The sequence below is a fragment of the Antedon bifida genome, chromosome 9 (genome assembly GCF_963402885.1).
Source record: "Antedon bifida chromosome 9, ecAntBifi1.1, whole genome shotgun sequence".
In the NCBI taxonomy this organism is placed as follows: domain Eukaryota; kingdom Metazoa; phylum Echinodermata; class Crinoidea; order Comatulida; family Antedonidae; genus Antedon; species Antedon bifida.
In genome coordinates, this window is record NC_136234.1 from 18,923,731 (window position 1) to 18,941,349 (window position 17,619).

The 17,619-nt window shown below is 35.0% G+C and overlaps 2 protein-coding genes across 3 annotated transcripts in view; one reads left to right on the plus strand and one right to left on the minus strand.

Annotated features, from left to right (window-relative positions):
- Positions 1–26: 26 nt before the first annotated feature.
- LOC144852247 (mitochondrial import inner membrane translocase subunit Tim9-like) lies at positions 27–1,755 on the minus strand. Its single transcript, XM_078710024.1, has 4 exons — positions 1,668–1,755; positions 1,099–1,253; positions 880–975; positions 27–758 (listed from the first exon to the last, which is right to left on the minus strand). The coding sequence occupies exons 2-4, from the start codon at positions 1,144–1,146 to the stop codon at positions 627–629; spliced, it is 276 nt and encodes a 91-aa protein (XP_078566150.1). The 5' UTR covers positions 1,147–1,253; positions 1,668–1,755; the 3' UTR covers positions 27–626.
- A 66-nt stretch (positions 1,756–1,821) lies between these two features.
- The window catches only part of LOC144852201 (protein TALPID3-like), a 56,283-nt gene continuing 40,485 nt past the window's right edge, over positions 1,822–17,619 (plus strand). For both annotated transcript variants that reach the window (XM_078709954.1, XM_078709955.1), the window contains exons 1-8: positions 1,822–1,933; positions 2,334–2,831; positions 3,063–3,091; positions 3,248–3,396; positions 3,776–3,938; positions 4,401–4,586; positions 4,856–5,204; positions 5,313–5,430. In XM_078709954.1, the coding sequence (XP_078566080.1) occupies positions 2,375–2,831; positions 3,063–3,091; positions 3,248–3,396; positions 3,776–3,938; positions 4,401–4,586; positions 4,856–5,204; positions 5,313–5,430 (1,451 nt within the window). In that variant the 5' untranslated portion in view covers positions 1,822–1,933; positions 2,334–2,374. The remainder of the gene's footprint in view (positions 1,934–2,333; positions 2,832–3,062; positions 3,092–3,247; positions 3,397–3,775; positions 3,939–4,400; positions 4,587–4,855; positions 5,205–5,312; positions 5,431–17,619) is intronic.

Here is a 17,619-nt window from a genome sequence, read left to right on the forward strand (position 1 = left end):
ATAAAAAAAATTATACAAAAACAATATCTTGAATGTATCATTTAATAATTTTACATAATATTTAATCATTTAATATGATAAATGCAAAAAATGAGAAATGTAAATAACTATTTTTATACAGTAGTCCTAAATCTTGGTTCCCACGATGGATGCAACGTCAGCACAACGCAAGTGAGTTGACCTCCATGTTGATCAAATCATTTGTCATGTGTCAAAATTTTCTTCATTTCAAGAATGTCCTTAAACTTATAAGCTCGGTTAAAACTTTACTGTAGGCCGCCAATACAGCATAGGTCACCCATTCGTAATGGATTTAAATCCCCATATTTTACAGTTATTTCACTGTACCACCCCTATTAAAGGAACACTCCTATTCAGGGGACACACTTTTTAATTTGACAAAAAAATGTGATGTGCCCATATATGGTGATGTCATATCACTACCATATTCAGCCACATCACACTTTTTTTTGTCAAACTAGTTTGATAGTGTAAACAGAGCTTAAGAATATGTACCCTTAAATAGAGGTTCTACTGTATATCCATCCAGATATTTTGGTTGTATGGCTAAATGATGTCCGTGGTAACCACTTCTACAATTTGTTAATAATTTTCTAGATTTGTCTTTAACTTAAAAGTTTCTTTTGTTGAGCTGCTACTAGCCCTTCATTTTGTTGTATTTGGTATTCCTGAAAACGCTGTGAAATCCTCTGAGTCATTTTAAGGTATTTATCCATACATCTATTTGCACAAGATTTCTAAAAAAGAAAAAAAATTGTATGGGCCAGTTCAGAAGGGCTTTGCAGTCTATAATGACAAAAATAATAATTTACAATCTATTACAATTTTTTCTATTCTGCTTTTATTACTGTACCATACCTCACTATCTGTAACTTTGCGATTCGAAAAATCTTTTACACAGTCTAGAAAACAGCGTTCCGTTAATTGATTATATGATGATAAAAAATCCTTGAACTGCAACAGAAAAAAAAATGGGTGATGCATATAACTTATTGCAATAATTACGTAGCCATAATATTGGCAAGTGTTCGAGGCTTATAAACAATATACACTGCTGAATATGCTGATTTTTTTTACCTGTTTTATTTCCATTTGTTGCTGTTGCTGAAGTGCTGCTGTTGTCATTTTGTTATCAATTTATTAAACAAACTAAATTAGAAAAATATCCTAATAATATTTATGCAATCTTGATTCAATATCTTGCAGAAATATCATCTGCACAAAGCTGAAACCTGAAAAAAAAAATAATAATAAAAATATAATCATATTGGTTTATTTATTAGTCTGCTATTATTAGATGATACAAAAGGCCATTCATTGAATCTGAATCCTTTTTTAATTAAAAAAAAAATATTCTTTTATGAAGGCTAAACCTACGACTAGATTATTACTTTCTTAATCCCGGTTTGTGGCCGCCGCCCTATAAGGCCTAAAACAGAATACTAGGCCTAAAACAGAATACTAGGCCTAAAACAGAATACTAGGCCTAGGATCTCCCGATCATTCTCTCTCTCTACTCAGGGGCTATCTAGGTACTATACGGCCCGTACAACAATTATCGTCGAGCTGTCAGTGTCTGGCCTAGACATAAGACTAGACCTAACTATAACTCTTAGATTCGTTTATGCAATCTCAATGATACGAACAGTTACATATCAGTATAAAACGTCCTTTAGTTTTCATATAAACCAATCATTCATTAAATTATTTCCGTTTTTACACAGCAAAAAAAACATGTGAATTAAAAAATGTACTTACAGTGGAGAAAATAAAAACAAACTAATTGTTTACATGTTTGATCGATGAGGGCGCACTTTGCATAAGCAAAAGGCATTAGATTTGAATACCTGCAGTGACGACGAACTCTCTAAAAAGCACTTTTTAGTGTCTTATAAAATTAATTTATGGTTAAGTACGTAATTATATTATCCTAGTTAGAGGCCTGGGTTAGTTAGGACGGCCTAACTAAACTAGGCCTAGACTAGGCTACTACTATACTACTAGCCTACTAGGCCTAGCCTAGGCCTAACTAGTAGTAGGCTAGTAGGCCTAGCCTCTGCTCCTCTATTTAGTTAGTAGTATAGGTAGGCCTAGGCCTACGGACGAGAGCTGCATACCACGGTATTGCTACCCCCGGGCCTAGGTTCTTCTGGCTAGAAAGAAGCGGTCGGGACATATTGTATTTTAGCCTATCTTGGCCTATAGGCCAATAGAATAGTCAAAATGTGTTTTTCCCTACTCTATTTATAGTATTTTATATGAATTACTTCTTAATCTTATAATGTTATCATTATTTTATTGTAAAACTCTAGGCTTACTGGACCAACTTTAGCAATACGCATTGAAGAACAATATGGACACCCTTTCACTAAATAATTCAGCTGACGTCAGTAACCAAACATCAAACAGTTCTACTACTACAGCAAGTGAAATATTAATCAGGTCTACACAAATAAATCCTCCGTCGTATCCTGGCCATCAACTACCAACCAGCAGAAATTTTGATACATCTGGATCTAGCCAATCTAGTACTGGTTCACAGCGTGTCAGGATCAAGGCTAAATATCTCAGAGAAGTGCCATCGCCATTTGACAATGCGGATAATACTGTAGAAGACTTGAGTATTCCTCCTGCACTGATAAGAGCTGCCTCACCAAGAGATCCAGCATTAGACAGAAGGGTGTCACCAGTTGATCGAGAGAGGCCAAATGAAAGAGCATCACCAGTTGACAACAGACCAAGAGTCCCATTGATAGATCAACCAGTGTCTTATGCTCCGTCATCTGGACGGAATGTTTATGCAAATGAAGGTAACATATTGTGAAAAATGTCAATTTCAATTAAATATATAATTAATAATTTTTAGGTAAATCCTTATTTGGTTAGGTGGTCACTCCTGTCAAAGCCTCCTCTGGTAGATAAACATTTTGAATAAAAAAAAATTTAGAACAAAATTAATTATTACGTTGTTTACTGTTTTGTAATAGTTTACTCCAAATGCAAGTATAATTACTAATAATTTATAAACAACTTTTTTTTAGGTGGCCACCCTACGCACCATAATGTGAAGGTATGTAAAGTGTTTGTCATTCATTTCTTAAATTACAATAAATGTATCAAACTTAAGATTTAAATTTATTGATACCCGACTATTAAAAAAAGCAAATGTCATGGCACAACATTTTTAAGTCATGTTTGAATTAATTTTTTAAAAATATTTTTTAAGGGTGCATCAGATTCAGTACTTGTTCAAGGACGACAGAACCAACATCAGCTGTTCACATGGCAACCACAATCGGATACCACTGTTGTTAAGATAACAAAGTATGAACCAGGTCAACGAAGAAAGGTCATAAAAGAAAGTCTTGGAAAAAAGTATGTTAGCTACTGTGTCTACAGTCCATTATCATTGTTGACATTAAAGTTTATTGTTATATCAAGTACAAAATCAAACTAAACTATTATTACACTACCATATTTAAGCATAGAACTACCATATATGGGCACATCAAACTTTTTTGTCAAAGTAGTTTGATAGTGTAGACAGAGCTTTAGCAAAATTACGTAAAAACTACTTAGTCCAGGGACGACTGCAACTGGGTACATAGATGTAGATTTAATTTTTGACCGGATTCTGCTTTGGATCATAATTCTTGATCTGATTCTTGCTCTCTTGTTAACTGTTTTTTAAAAAATGTTTACACCTGATTTCTCTTGTTAACCCTAGTAATATATTTGTTCTCCTAAATTCTAGACAAGACAGCAAAGCCCCAATGAAACGTTACATCCAGCCAAATTTTGTCAACACTAAGCCCACAGTAAGTGAAAGCGGTGGAGCTGCAAACGTAGCCAATGATGTTACTACAGTAGCTGCAATGACGGCTGCAGCTGTTGCAGCTACAGCTCCATTCCTCAAGGTAACACCCTGTTTTATATCTGATCTTTGTAACTCAATAGCAACACACAAAGGTTGTGACACTCCTTAAGTGCAACTAGTTATCTAATTTTGTGCTCTGTCCATGTTTTATTAGATTATATAGTGCCTCTATATAAACTGAAATTATTATAACACCATCTATTATTTGGTCATGCTTTTATAAAGTTACCCAAAATATCATTATTCCAACTTGAAATCTCTCTGAAATATACCCTTTTAAAGCTTTGTCTACACTATCACATAGGTTGACAAAAATAGTTAGATGCGCCCAAATATGGTAGTGATATGACATCATCATGTCCATATATGGGCACATAACATTTTTTTGTCACATAAATAGTATAGACAGAGCTTAAGATCAACTAGTTATCTAAAGATTGTGCTCCGTCCATGTTTTATGTTATGTTAATTTTGTTTAAAATTATATTTTGTTTACATCTAGTCCCAGTCAGACTTGGAGATGAAAATCAATGGAATACTAGACAAATTGAACTCGCTCGAAAATCCAGTTACAAAAGAACAACTTTCATCAAAGACTGACAATGATATTGAGAGAAGGTTGCACGAAATGGCAGATGTCCGACTACAACAAATGGAAAGAATTCAACAACAGCAATTGGAATGGCAGGTATGTTGTTTGATATTTGTCAGATGTTTGACGTACTCTGACATAATTTTGTACAGACATTTTTACTAAGTACATTAAGAACTGAAATTGTAATTCTCAAGTGGGACTCGAACCGTGAACATCTGACCAATTACTCAACTCCCTAATGCAAAGCTACTAATTAGTCAATTATCATCTTGTTTGATATTCATTGATATATCAGGTGAATTGTTATCAGATTATACCTCATATTGTTTATTTATTACCGATTACGTTTTATTTTCTAATAGACACGATTGATGACACAAATGCCAACTAGTGTTGATCACAACCAAAACCATTACACCAATACCGAACCATCTATGCAATCTCACCGCTACCCAGCTCCCGACCGAACCAATATGCATTCTGCCAACACGGTACCAAGCCATCTCAACCCTACAGTGTCAAGAGACTACATGGTGCCAGACAACCAACCACCACCGGTAGTAAAGTACCAACTGGCAACACCTATACCAGAACCAACAAAAAAGACAATGATTCGAAATACACACTCGACGCAGACATCACCTCTTGACACGCCAGCCCCAAGGAGAAGACCGCCTCTCCCGATATCCAAAGACATACAACCACGTACAAGTTCGTAAATTTTTTTTATTATTTTATTTAATATCCCAACTGAGACAAAAATTTCATAATTTCAGGCTGATGACAAACGTTTCATAATCTTCAATATTTTTTTAAAAGGTCGAGGTCTATTAGAAGAAATATTACGGAAAGATGCTGAGGGTAATGATTCGGTCCAAGAAATCAATGAATCCAAGGATGGCAGTCCTCAATTAAACCACAATAGACACAAGCAAAAGTAAGTACAACTTTGTACAAGTTTTATTCATTATGAAACATTTTAATAGCGAAAATAAAAGATACAATTGAATGTTTTTCTTTAAAATTTATTATTATTTACTAAGTGAGGTGTATCACCTCACATCGGAGTCAGAGAAGACTCCATTTCTTCCTTCCTCAACCTCTTGGTCGAATCGAGAGTGTTTGTATTGCATGACAGCTGTTTCATTTTTACATGAACAATTTCTGTTTTGGTTTATAAGGCAATCAAAGCTATATTCACACGCTTCTTTGTCTATCGAAGTAAAGCGTTTGGTTTAAGTTGCTCTGCGCTCAAACATAGCCTAACGCTTCGTTGGATTGACTTCTTTAACCTATCGGAGTTATGTCAGAGGTACATCAGAGTTATATTAGAATTCACATAGGTATAAGCGAGTTCTATGCACGGACACACCTACACTGAGATTATAAAAAAATAAAAGAAATAAAGTTAATGCTGACAGCACCTTGAAGTCAAAGTTCACAGAAGAGCAAATGAGAAAGCAAGCATACTAAACATGTGAGCTGGTGTATAAAATCCTCCACAGGTAGGCAAGTGGTCGGACAACACCATTTTCATAGCAGTATAAACAGTCTCTTCTTTTTTAAAGTGAGCCCTCTACAATTAATACAAATTGTTGTCATGTATTTGATTTATACAGTATTACAATACCGCGTGTTTCATACTTTTCTCTGAAAAAAAACAAGTTATTTATAGACTGGTTTTAAAAACCAACATGCAACATAATAAACTGCAAATAAGGCCACCTGAAAAAAGTTGTTAGTTGCATACAAAAGATCCGAGTACAATTTCTAAAAATAGCTTTAAAATGTAGTAGAGCTGTAGCTTGGTGATTAACATGCTTGCCTTCCAATCCCAAGGTCCAGGGTTCAATCCTGACCTAGCGCATGTTTGTTACTCACAGCTCTTTCAACTCCACTCCCTAAGCCTTAAATGAGACTTAGTTTATAAGCATGATAAATTATAAAAGTGTTCCTGTCCTGTAATTGGCGAGTTACTCCCTGTTGGATGCGTATGAAAAATAAATAAAAAAATTAGACTTTCCCAAAAATCGGAGAAGCCATTTCCGATTCGGAGTAAAAACTGATTTTTTTTACATGGCCCTGATTAATACATTATACATAATGGGAAACATTACAAATGAGAACAATTGTCAGTTTATGGAGGTGGCACACTTGTATGTGAGCAAGTAAAGTATGTAAATTAAAATGGTTCAGTGGCGTGGATTAAGATACTGAGTTCAATCCATGTGACGATTGTCCAGTAAATGGAATTAATCGATAATTGGGATAGTGAAAACAAATCTCTCAATTGGCAAAATGAGATCATGTGCAGGGTAAAAATCTTTAAGCTTAGCTTAGAAAAAATAAAAAAAAAAAATATTAAAAAACGCATTACTAATACTAATAGATAAAAATAAACATTGGGTGTATAGATATAATATTACATTACTTGTGTAATCATTGTAAATTCCCAGTTATTATTTTGTTTTCTTTCTTTCATTCATTACCGTTTTAGTAGTTTACACTACTACTTGTGAGGTATGTAGAAATTTTATTCGAAACCAAAACCGTATCTAGGTTTCTCTATTTCCATTGTGTTGCTTTACATCGATTACTCAGATCATATGGCCCATTTTGTTTCCTGTTAAATAACCCAAACATAACAATTGAATACTAGCATCACAATTAGGGAATCTACATCTAACTGACCTAGTTAATTTTTCCCGTTCCCATGTGTGGATATGACTATAAATAAAATCACGCGCGGATGTGACGTTGCAAAAGTTGTATACGTACCATATCGGCTGTCACAGTTGACAATGTCACCGTACGTACCATCGCACGTTGATGCTAGCTCCATCCGTGAGATTTCATTCTACGTTCATTTGCGTAAAATTTTATAAAATACTCCCCAACAAATGCTATGGTTGCGTCATTGTCGAATAGAGGTTTTCCCTGATTTTTAAAGTTTGAATATGCGGTGAAGACAAGCGCGGATTTATTCAATGTGTTGTTATACATTTTATTTTTAGATTCTTTACTTCTCAATTTAACATAGACGAAAACAACCGTTTTGTAGTTAATATAGAAATGCAAGCACCTCTCCTTTGGAACACTCCTATTAAGGAGACATATTCATATAAGGGGGTATTTTCCTGTGAAATGAATGAGGGGCAGTATATGTTTTAATTCCAGTTATTCAAGGGACACTCCTATTAAGGGGACAATTTATTGAATCCACTTGGTAGGGATTCTATTTATACAAGAGACAGTATCTAATAATGCGAACTAGAAACCGTCATATATAGGCCATAATCGAAAGTTTTACAACAGCTGGATATTTTAAAGACTTCGATCAAAATATTTCCTATTTCTAAATTCTAGGCATGTTAAAAATATCCACGATCCTATTATTGATTAAGCCTGACTGGGTCAATCACCTAACTTCGATCAAATACATCTGTCGGGCTAGGTTTTGATTCTTTAGGGCTGCATTCATGTTTTATTATGTCTCTCTATGTATTTAATATGTTATAACCATCTCGTCGCACCTGCCTTGGGACGTTAACCCTCCTTGATTTATTATCCGCTCCCACACAGTCCCCAGGTATTTAATAACTCTTTCATTAATGTTAATAAAGTGTTTACGGGGAAAATAAACACGAAAGAAGCAATGGTATGGTATGGTTTACCAGACAGACGACGTGTATGTATTTATAAATGCATAGGCATATATTGTGGGTATTATGGGGTGTTGTGATGCTATATTTGACTCTGTAAGGACGACACGTCCAACGAAGATTTTAGTTTCGTTAAACGCATAGTCATGTTGATGAGTGCATGAAGGTATCTACCTGCATGATGTGTCCTAGAATTGATAATTTCGCGTCCTAGAATTGATCATTTCGCGTCCTAGAATTGATCATTTCGCGTCATGAGTTTTCCATCCATTCCAGCCTAATCCCTCCTTTGGGATACCCATATTGAGGGGAAACCCTATTTATTAGAGGGACCTTTCCAAGTGGCAATATGTTATGTTTTAATTAGAATAGGTTCTAGCCCGTAATTAGTAAAGATAAATATTTTGACGCATTTTTAGACAAAAATCGAAACGTCGACTGGTGGACTAATATAAAAAGACAATACCATACAAGTCTATGTTTTAAGGTGCGTTTCGAATGCATCCCTCCCTTACTGCTGAAGGCCTATCTGCATGCGTAAATAACATTAATGTAATATTTCGTTTTGGTTTTGGTTTCGTATTGGAAAATGAAAAAAAAAAATAATGTCGATATGTCCTTGACAAAAATACATTAAAAGCATCGCACCCAAATTTAATTAGTAGGCCCTACTAGAACAGAAACCCAACCCATACCCCAGGGCGATTTACAAATTTATTTTATTATAGTAATAACTCTACCAATAGGTCGTAGGTATTTTTATATGAGGATCTATGCATTTTTAATTATAGTTCCGTGGAATTGTAGAGTAATAATATCGTAGAAAAAGCACTTAATGGAATGTCATTGAAACAGATTATGGCGTGGGTGTACAGATTTGCAAATCACTAGGTACTTGAGTCTATGAATTTTAAAATTAAATAACCGCACAATCGTGATTATTTTTGCTTATTAACATATGATTATTACTACAAGTGGATATGGTACTGAAAAACACTTTATTTAATTAATAAATAGCACAGTAGTAGGTAGGAATGTATATTTGTTAAAATTAAACCGTTTGGTCTCATTTTGAACCATCTGGTACGGTATTAATAAGCCCACTCATTACATTTCCGTGAAAAGATAAGAGAAGATAGATACACTAGTGGGGCCCGTTCAGACTTAGTTATTTATCTAAGTTGGTTCATATCCACCTAAAGGTTAACGGTAAGCGGAAAACCGCGTAGCTTGTTCCATGTAGAATCTGTATCTATCCTGAGTGGAAACTACCTGTTCACTCAGCGTTGTGTGAAAATTGTCATAATGAACAACATAGATTCTATATTTGTATTACCGTTACCGCTCGTCTGTGTAAATTGGTTCATACCCACTACCTAAGTTAGCGATAACCGTCATGAAACCAACTTCCCGGCTAAATTAATAACTGAACCCGAACGATTCAGTTGTCAGATTCGAGGTGGGCCAATCTATATACCTACACCTTTCATTTTGATAAAAACAATAAAATAGATTTAAATAAAAAGATTAGAAGTTCCATGGCGCAATACCATTACATGACCCACCACTGACAGATGCGTGAAGAAAATCGCACGTGATACACGCCCGGTCGCGCCTTTCATTGTGATTGGTCAATCATTGCGTCTTCGTCGTTGCGTAGCGTACCAATGGGAACCAATATTTAACCCATTGATCCTAATCCTCCTAAATCAGGAAAAGGAGATTTCACATCGATTTTTAAATTATGATGGCTAAATACAACTAATGTTACTTCTTAATTAAATACCATCTCGTTGGACAGCGAATGAAAGTTACTTTATCTTTCAAATATTCTCATTGTTTCGATGGGTTCATTGGAAATACGAGACAACACACGATGTTTGTTAGTTTATCAGATTTATACGCGTAAATGAGTTTTTAAATTGGAAACATCATAACGAGTAATATGATGCCATTATTACCTTATCTTTTTAAGTATCTGAGATGTAGTAGTAGTTTAGAAATAGCTTGGAATGAAACTCAATATACAATGTAGGTAATACAAATCTTACCCGTGAGTAGACAACACAAACAAACACGATAGTATTAATACTAGTTTCACTTTCGTTAATTCCTCAACAAATTCACATGACGTAATTGCGAAACTTAAATTGGACTAAAAATGTATATTTTGTTTGCTCTTCATTTTACTTTCGTAAATAAACTTTTAACTATGCTATAAAAGAAAAAAATTGACAACAAATTGTTTATAGACTTTGTTTTTAAGAGAGAAAAAATTTATTTTTATTTATTACGTTAGGAAATTATTTATATTTTGTTCTTAAGAGAAATGTATATTGTATATTATTATTAATAAGAAAGTGTTATTATTTTAAGCTATTTTAAGTGTTCAATAAAAAAAAAAAAAAAAAAAAAAAAACTTTTAACTATTACTTAACGGACAAATTGTGAACCAAAAAGTGACGTTCGAATTGTGTACAATTAGCGGAACTGCGTCTTACTTCAAGTAGTACGAGTTCTGTTCGCTTCAGTGCGTTAGATGTGAGATCGGTTCCACTTGAGTGCGTCAGGTGCGAGTTCTGTTCCACTTCAGTGCGTCAGATGCTAGATCTGTTCCACTTCAGTGCGTCGGGTGGGAATTCTGTTCCGCATGAGTACGTCAGGTGTGAGTTTTGTTTCGAGACGATTAGAGTGAATCCTATAGTTTTGAATTGCACTATACTAAGAAAGTATAGTTATTTAATCATTACTACTAAGTTTATAAATAAAATTGTTAAAATAAACACCAAATATCTGTCTTAACACGTATTCGCCAGTACCACGTGATTTAAACGAGTACTGGATTAATTTTGGGCAATCATAAAATGAGGTGATCCAGGCTATAAAACGTGGTCATGCCATACACGTATAGCGACAATTTAAACGGTAATTATTCGAGCTCTAAATGTATCGTTATGAGTTCCTGTATCTGTATGTGACATCATTACAGTAAATCGATAAACTTCCTTTCTCGTAAAACCGCACGTGACGTGAATAGACCATTATCAAACTATTATTGGGATTCGCGTGTCGTTTCTATATCTTCATACAATCCTTTGTAGCATAATACTTACATCCTAGTACCTAGTAGAAGATCTAATAATAGTACTGCTAATGTGTGCAATGTTGGTACAATATGGAACGCACATTTAATTGTTGCGTCAATCGCGTTTCATAGTGACTACAGATAGTTTACTATGCACAGTATTGAGTTACTCATGCATCATTTTAGGAGACACAAGATAACGTGTATACGTCTCATGTCATTTATAAAGTATAATATTCTAGCTTTAAAATACGGGGCGCCGGTTGGGACATAAGTTTCAGCATAATATACACTTTTTGTTAATGGCTTCTGTATGTAGTTAAAATACAGGGTTTTATGAGCTTTAACTTCTTGACCATTATGACGTCATGGCCTAAATTAATTAAACATAGCTTTGATCAGAGCCATATATATAAAGAGTTACGACATTGGATTATAGTCACGTGATATGCAGATCAATTTGTGTCAAACTTGTCTCCGTTAATGCATGTAAAGTATAGGAGCAAGAAAATACTTTAAACTTTTTCTTATATTTAAAAAAATGTAATTGCACATTTTATGGTGAAATATCGATGTGCACAGCGTACAGAAGTACTTGCGGAAAAGAATATTGCGCGCGCGTGCGCTAGTACATTATAAAGATCGATTGATTGATTTTGGAACGAAACATCCCATAACTACGTCCTATTAATAACAATTATGTAATATTTTCAATTCATAATGCATGCTTTGATGACTAAATAAAATAATATAGTGTCGTGGATATATTTGTTAATATATTGAATAGGGTATGAACAATATTAAAATAATAAAGGCAAATTATTACAAATGAAATGATGAACGAGTCTCTGAAAGTTTGTGTCAAAAACACACAGAGAGCCATATACTGTATAAAAAGAGGGGTGAATTTGTGTGTTTTTTGTATTGGTTCATGCTTTGATGTATCCTGACTTGCATGTAGGCCCTAGCATTTATTCTTTTGTTATTATAGACACAATATATATATGTTACCAAATTAATACCATTAATAAAATTAATTACTAAAATAAAAACGGAATATAAACGTTATTTCATAGACAAAAAAATCTAAAAATAATGCATGAACTATAGGAAAACGCTATACAAAAGAGGCGCGCGCGCCCTCAGCGTGCGAATTCTTTGACACAAAAATGGCTTCTAATTTTCAATGTCGTAACTCTTTATATATATGGCTCTGGCTTTGATTAATAATCCCAGCTCGAAACAAAACATTTCTTTTTATCAGTTACCGGTAACGCATAGTGTATGTTTCTTCCGTTTTCAATTCTACAGCTTTCACCCCTAGTAGCGGCAACTCATCACGTCTCTCATGTTTCCCCAACCGGCCATCTATTTATAAATATTCTTGTGACTCTAATCTCTGCTGCACATATTTATCAGGATAATTGAAATGTAAATTCAACCCTTTCCTGTTTGTGCGGTATTTTTCCCTCGGTGTCCGTCGAAGAACCGCGTTTACATGAGTCATGACGATGAAGGGACTCTCGATCAGTGCCAACTCGCGTGTCCCCGCCCATGCTGTTTCCATGTCCACACGTCATACGCGCTTGAGGGCCAATCAACACTCAGCATCTGTGGACTACTACGACGGCGTCATTTGACGTGTTGATAGTATGTGCCATAGCAAAAACTGTCAGCGCATCTTGTGATGTGTTCTGTTCAAAACCTACCTTTTGTTGGAATGAGTTGAAGCATGGAAATAAATGCGTCACGTCTTCTCAAAACTGATAAACAAATTACAACTGAATAATTCCAGATGATATTTTGTAGATAATTCAAAAGGATCTAATTAATTATTTTATGCAATTATGTAAAGCTAAATCATATGCTCTAGTAGATTACGATATAGTATAATGAAATAACGTAGCCTTCAAAATATAAAAAAGTGAACCTAGAAAATAGGCCACCTTCTGACTGAACGCGCGCCCTATCAACAACGCCCGCCAAGTCATAGTATCCCGCCTTTGAAAGAGGATACTCGGGTGACCCAGGCGTTCTCTAGAATATTTAAATGAATCTGCTTTAGAGTATTACAGCTATTATTTGTAAATTTTAACCCAAAAAACCTGTAAACCATGGATGTATAAACTATCGTATTTATTCTGCGCATGCCCAGTTAAGCTCGTCATTTCTTATCTCTCCAGGCCATGGAAACGTTTCATGGTCTCTTTTGCAAGACCTGTCGCGTCAAACCATGGCCACGCGGCGGATCCCGTTTGATTACGCCGCTCCTAGGTGAACGTTTACCTGCAGATGCGTGACGTGTGTGTATTAGCGTTATTATGACCCGAAGTAGATATGGCTTTGAATAACAAAGTAGAGGAAACTCGCAATTAAACTCAAAGTGAATCATGTAAAAGAATGAATAAAATCCGTAAAATAATTGATGCAATATGCTGCTTGGGACATATTACTTAGCCTAATCAAATTACCTATTGCATACGATTAAATTCAATACTCGTATATAGATATATGAAAATATGTAAACTACAAGATTTTTTATGACGTTATGAAGGAATGAAATGAAATGAATCAACGATCATTATACATTTGTGTCTGCATAAAATATTATCATAGGTACTAGACCTATGTTTATACGTACGTTGAGGGAAAAGGCGAACGGACAGACCCATTGGGATAAAATCATAATAATAGGCCTTTATCACTTTTATTCAATTCAAATAACATCTATAAATTATGTAACATCTCGTTGCCAAAGGCCAAATTTGCTAGTTACAAATTACATTAAAATGGTACCTATAAAATTAAACTACTTTCGTATGCTACAAAGGGCAGGGAAGACTAAAATACAAAGTTGTAATGAGAATAATTGCTGGTGTATCATAATTTCAGACATATATTTTCAAATATATTTTGAGAGGAGTAGTGACGTCATCGCTGTTAACTACTTCCCTCTTTAAACTGTATACATCATTATGGTCCCCATTAGTGATACCGAGGCAGACAATTACACGGACGTAAATCAATTTCGTGTTTTTCAATTCCAAGCACAAATCGCCGACGAATGTTGACGGTTCGTTTTCTGCGCTGTTTTATAGATTTATTGAAATAGCGTCAATCGTAGAAAACCGCAGCAGCGTAACCAATCAGATACGCGGGCATCATCCTTCAAAACAAATGGATTGCGCCGTTAAGTAGTTTGAGGCGATATATCGTTGTTTTTATTTTTAACCAATCCATTTGCACTGTACTATTTTATCGGATTATTATCAATCATAAACCTGTACCTTTAGGCGTCGTGATCAATCAAAAGAGAATCCCGGTGCCTACGTCACGTTACGTCACACTGACAGTGACACGACCCCGACAGTGATTTGCCCTACATCACGTAATTGCCTGAAATCATAAATGTATTTCTAGTCCGCTCGAGATTAAATCTTTCATTTTGACATGCAAATCGTGACCAACTTGTCTATATGGCCCAAGGGTAGCTAAAACATGTCCTTTGTGTTGACAGCGCATGTCAGTGTTTAACATTAATGTTAAGTTAAGGAAATTGTTATGCATACTGCAATGTAATAATGAATCCTTCATATTTTGTAAATTTTATTTATGAACGTTTAAATTATGAGCGTGTTACGGTTATAAAAAGTGGCACATGATTTTCACGACACCACCATAGATTAATTTAGTACATTTTTATGCACCAACAAGTCTACAATATTTTAAAATCCGTGAATACATAAGTGGTATAGTGACGTTTTTACCATAAAATATAGATGCCAAACGCTCCTCTTAGTCCTGGTGATACAGGCGTAACAGCAGTCCGCTCTTTACATCCGCCGAGACATGTTTTACACTGTCCATGCGACAGATAATTTAATAGATCCGTCCCAGAATATAATCCGACATATCATACGTCAGTCCATGTTTTTAACCACGCGCGCTTGCTCAGTATCTGATTTTCGTTTCGCTGTAAATGTTCATCTAATTATGATATAGATAACATTACAGGATGACACTGATTAATGATACTGATGACGTAAGTTTAATTAAATATTCCATGTTTGTCAAGGGCTGTCTGTAAAGTGTGTGCGTACTCGAAATGTAATGATAATAAACGCCTAATGTGAACGCGCTTTTAATGTGAACCAACTCGAATTCCAAGACCTGATTACAAAGTCTTGGTGTAGTTTACATTAATCTTGAGGGCTTGATTGTTGAAATAGGAAACATCATTCCAACATGCATAGTTCATTACGATGTGTTATCCATCTTGATTGATGACGTCAGTAACATCATCTTGCATAATACTTGAACGAGATGACGAGCTTAATAGGATTACTTGTTATAGCTATATTTCTAGTATTAGTAATATATACAGTAGTAAAGAGAGTTGTATATAGAAGTGGGAGCCTTTTGCGGCGGCTCGACTGGGCGGCGATGTAAAAATATGTATAGCGGCCCTTCATATAAAAACTTGTTGATTTTATATATTAATATTATACGCGACCGATTTCAAATGCGGCCGATATAGCCAACCGCGGCCGGTATATTGTACGCGGCTGATTTCAAATGCGACCGATATATTAAAACGCGACCGATATATTCAAACGCGGCCGATATCATCGTTAACACATAGGTTCCCATTAGGCCTAAAGCAAAAGGAAGCGCGAATTGATTCGATTTTGTACAACTCTAATATAGATAATAAGTTAGATTGAATGTATCGTAATATATACACCATATTAGGCCTATAAGTTCGTTTTCTAATCGTAAATAATAATGGACAATGCTTGATCCAGACTAGATTGGACAGTCCAAGCATTTTGTCCGAAGACGTTTTCACTTTGAGTGACATTTGACATCAATCGTTTTGCAGATTGCTTCTTTTTTTTCTGCGTAACAGGACGCTAGTAATTAATATTCATATCATAAATGTCATCTTTCCCTTAGATTTGGCCTAGATACTTTACCTCTTTCTGACGAGGTCTTAAATCTGCGTTTTAATATGTTCAGATGCGCTCTATTTTATTGAGCCTACGTGGAGATTTGTAAATCAGTATATAATATTATCTGATCGAATGATCTGCTAACCTAACATGTGTTTGGAATTTTAGGAAAGAAGACGTCGTTTAGATTTCATCAGTAATGAATGATAATTGATATATCGAAATTAAATCACTCTGTTAATAGCTGTGTGGGTGCTTGTCATGCCTAGCTAGCTGAATGATGAAACACTAGTTTAAGCGTAACCCATCTATCAAATTTGATCAAAAATTATGATTATACCATTATTATTATCAGGGAAATATAAACATTTTCCAGGTAATGAATGTCACGGAGGACACGCCCTTAAATAGCCCATGATGATAATGAAATAAAAATTTTAAAAATACTAATATTAATGTTCACACGTACGGCATAAGGCCGACGTAGCTTACACCTTTGCGTGTGAACATAGGTAGTGGCGTTGTTAACGCAACTCACTATACTAGACCATGTCATTGGTTCTGTAAATGATACCCGCAGATCCCTATACAGTAGTTGTCCAATGAACGCGCGAGTGATCGCTCTATATTTATAAAACTTAAAAAGTTTTTGCATATTAACTTTGTTATACTGTATTACGATAAACCAGACTCAAAAAGTTTTTGCATATTAACTTTGTTATATTACGATAAACCAATCACCTTGTAGCATACCTGCATTAGTTATGCATGAACGACTTCACTGTCAAGATTCGTCTATCACTGCTAATGGTACCTTACACTGTTTCTTATATTCATTCTATACTATTCGATATTGTATGCGTATAGTGATACAGTCTCCTTTATACTGCATTTAATTCGTTTAGCGTTATTTTCAGCTCGGGGTAACGCTTAATTTCAGTTTATTCCTGCTGAGAAGCGTTTTATTAATAAAATACCTGATTTGCATAAACCACAGAACCCACAGACTATTCCCATATCCCCTTGCGAGTGTTAGAGTGAGTTTGCATATTTAGCTTCAAACCCAATTACAACATTCGTCACGTCAGCAATTTATTTGTTTTTTTGCTCGTTTATTTTTTTCATCGATTTCAGTCATGACATGCATAATGTTGGAAATTGAACAAATATAGTATTAAACGCGTTCATGAAAATTTACATTCCCCCGAGGCTAGTGGAGATAGACAGTACAAGGTCAGTGACGGAAGTGAAAAGCGCTCCTAGAGCGCCTGTCGATCCGTATCCGAAAGTTAACAAGGCCTGCTTTGCTGAGATAACTAAACATCCCGTAAGCTTTCTCTCAGCTAAATCAGATTGACACTAAGTACGTGGTCTCCATGACCGATTCATAGCCAGTTGTGTGTATGATAATACAGTATTTGCAATGT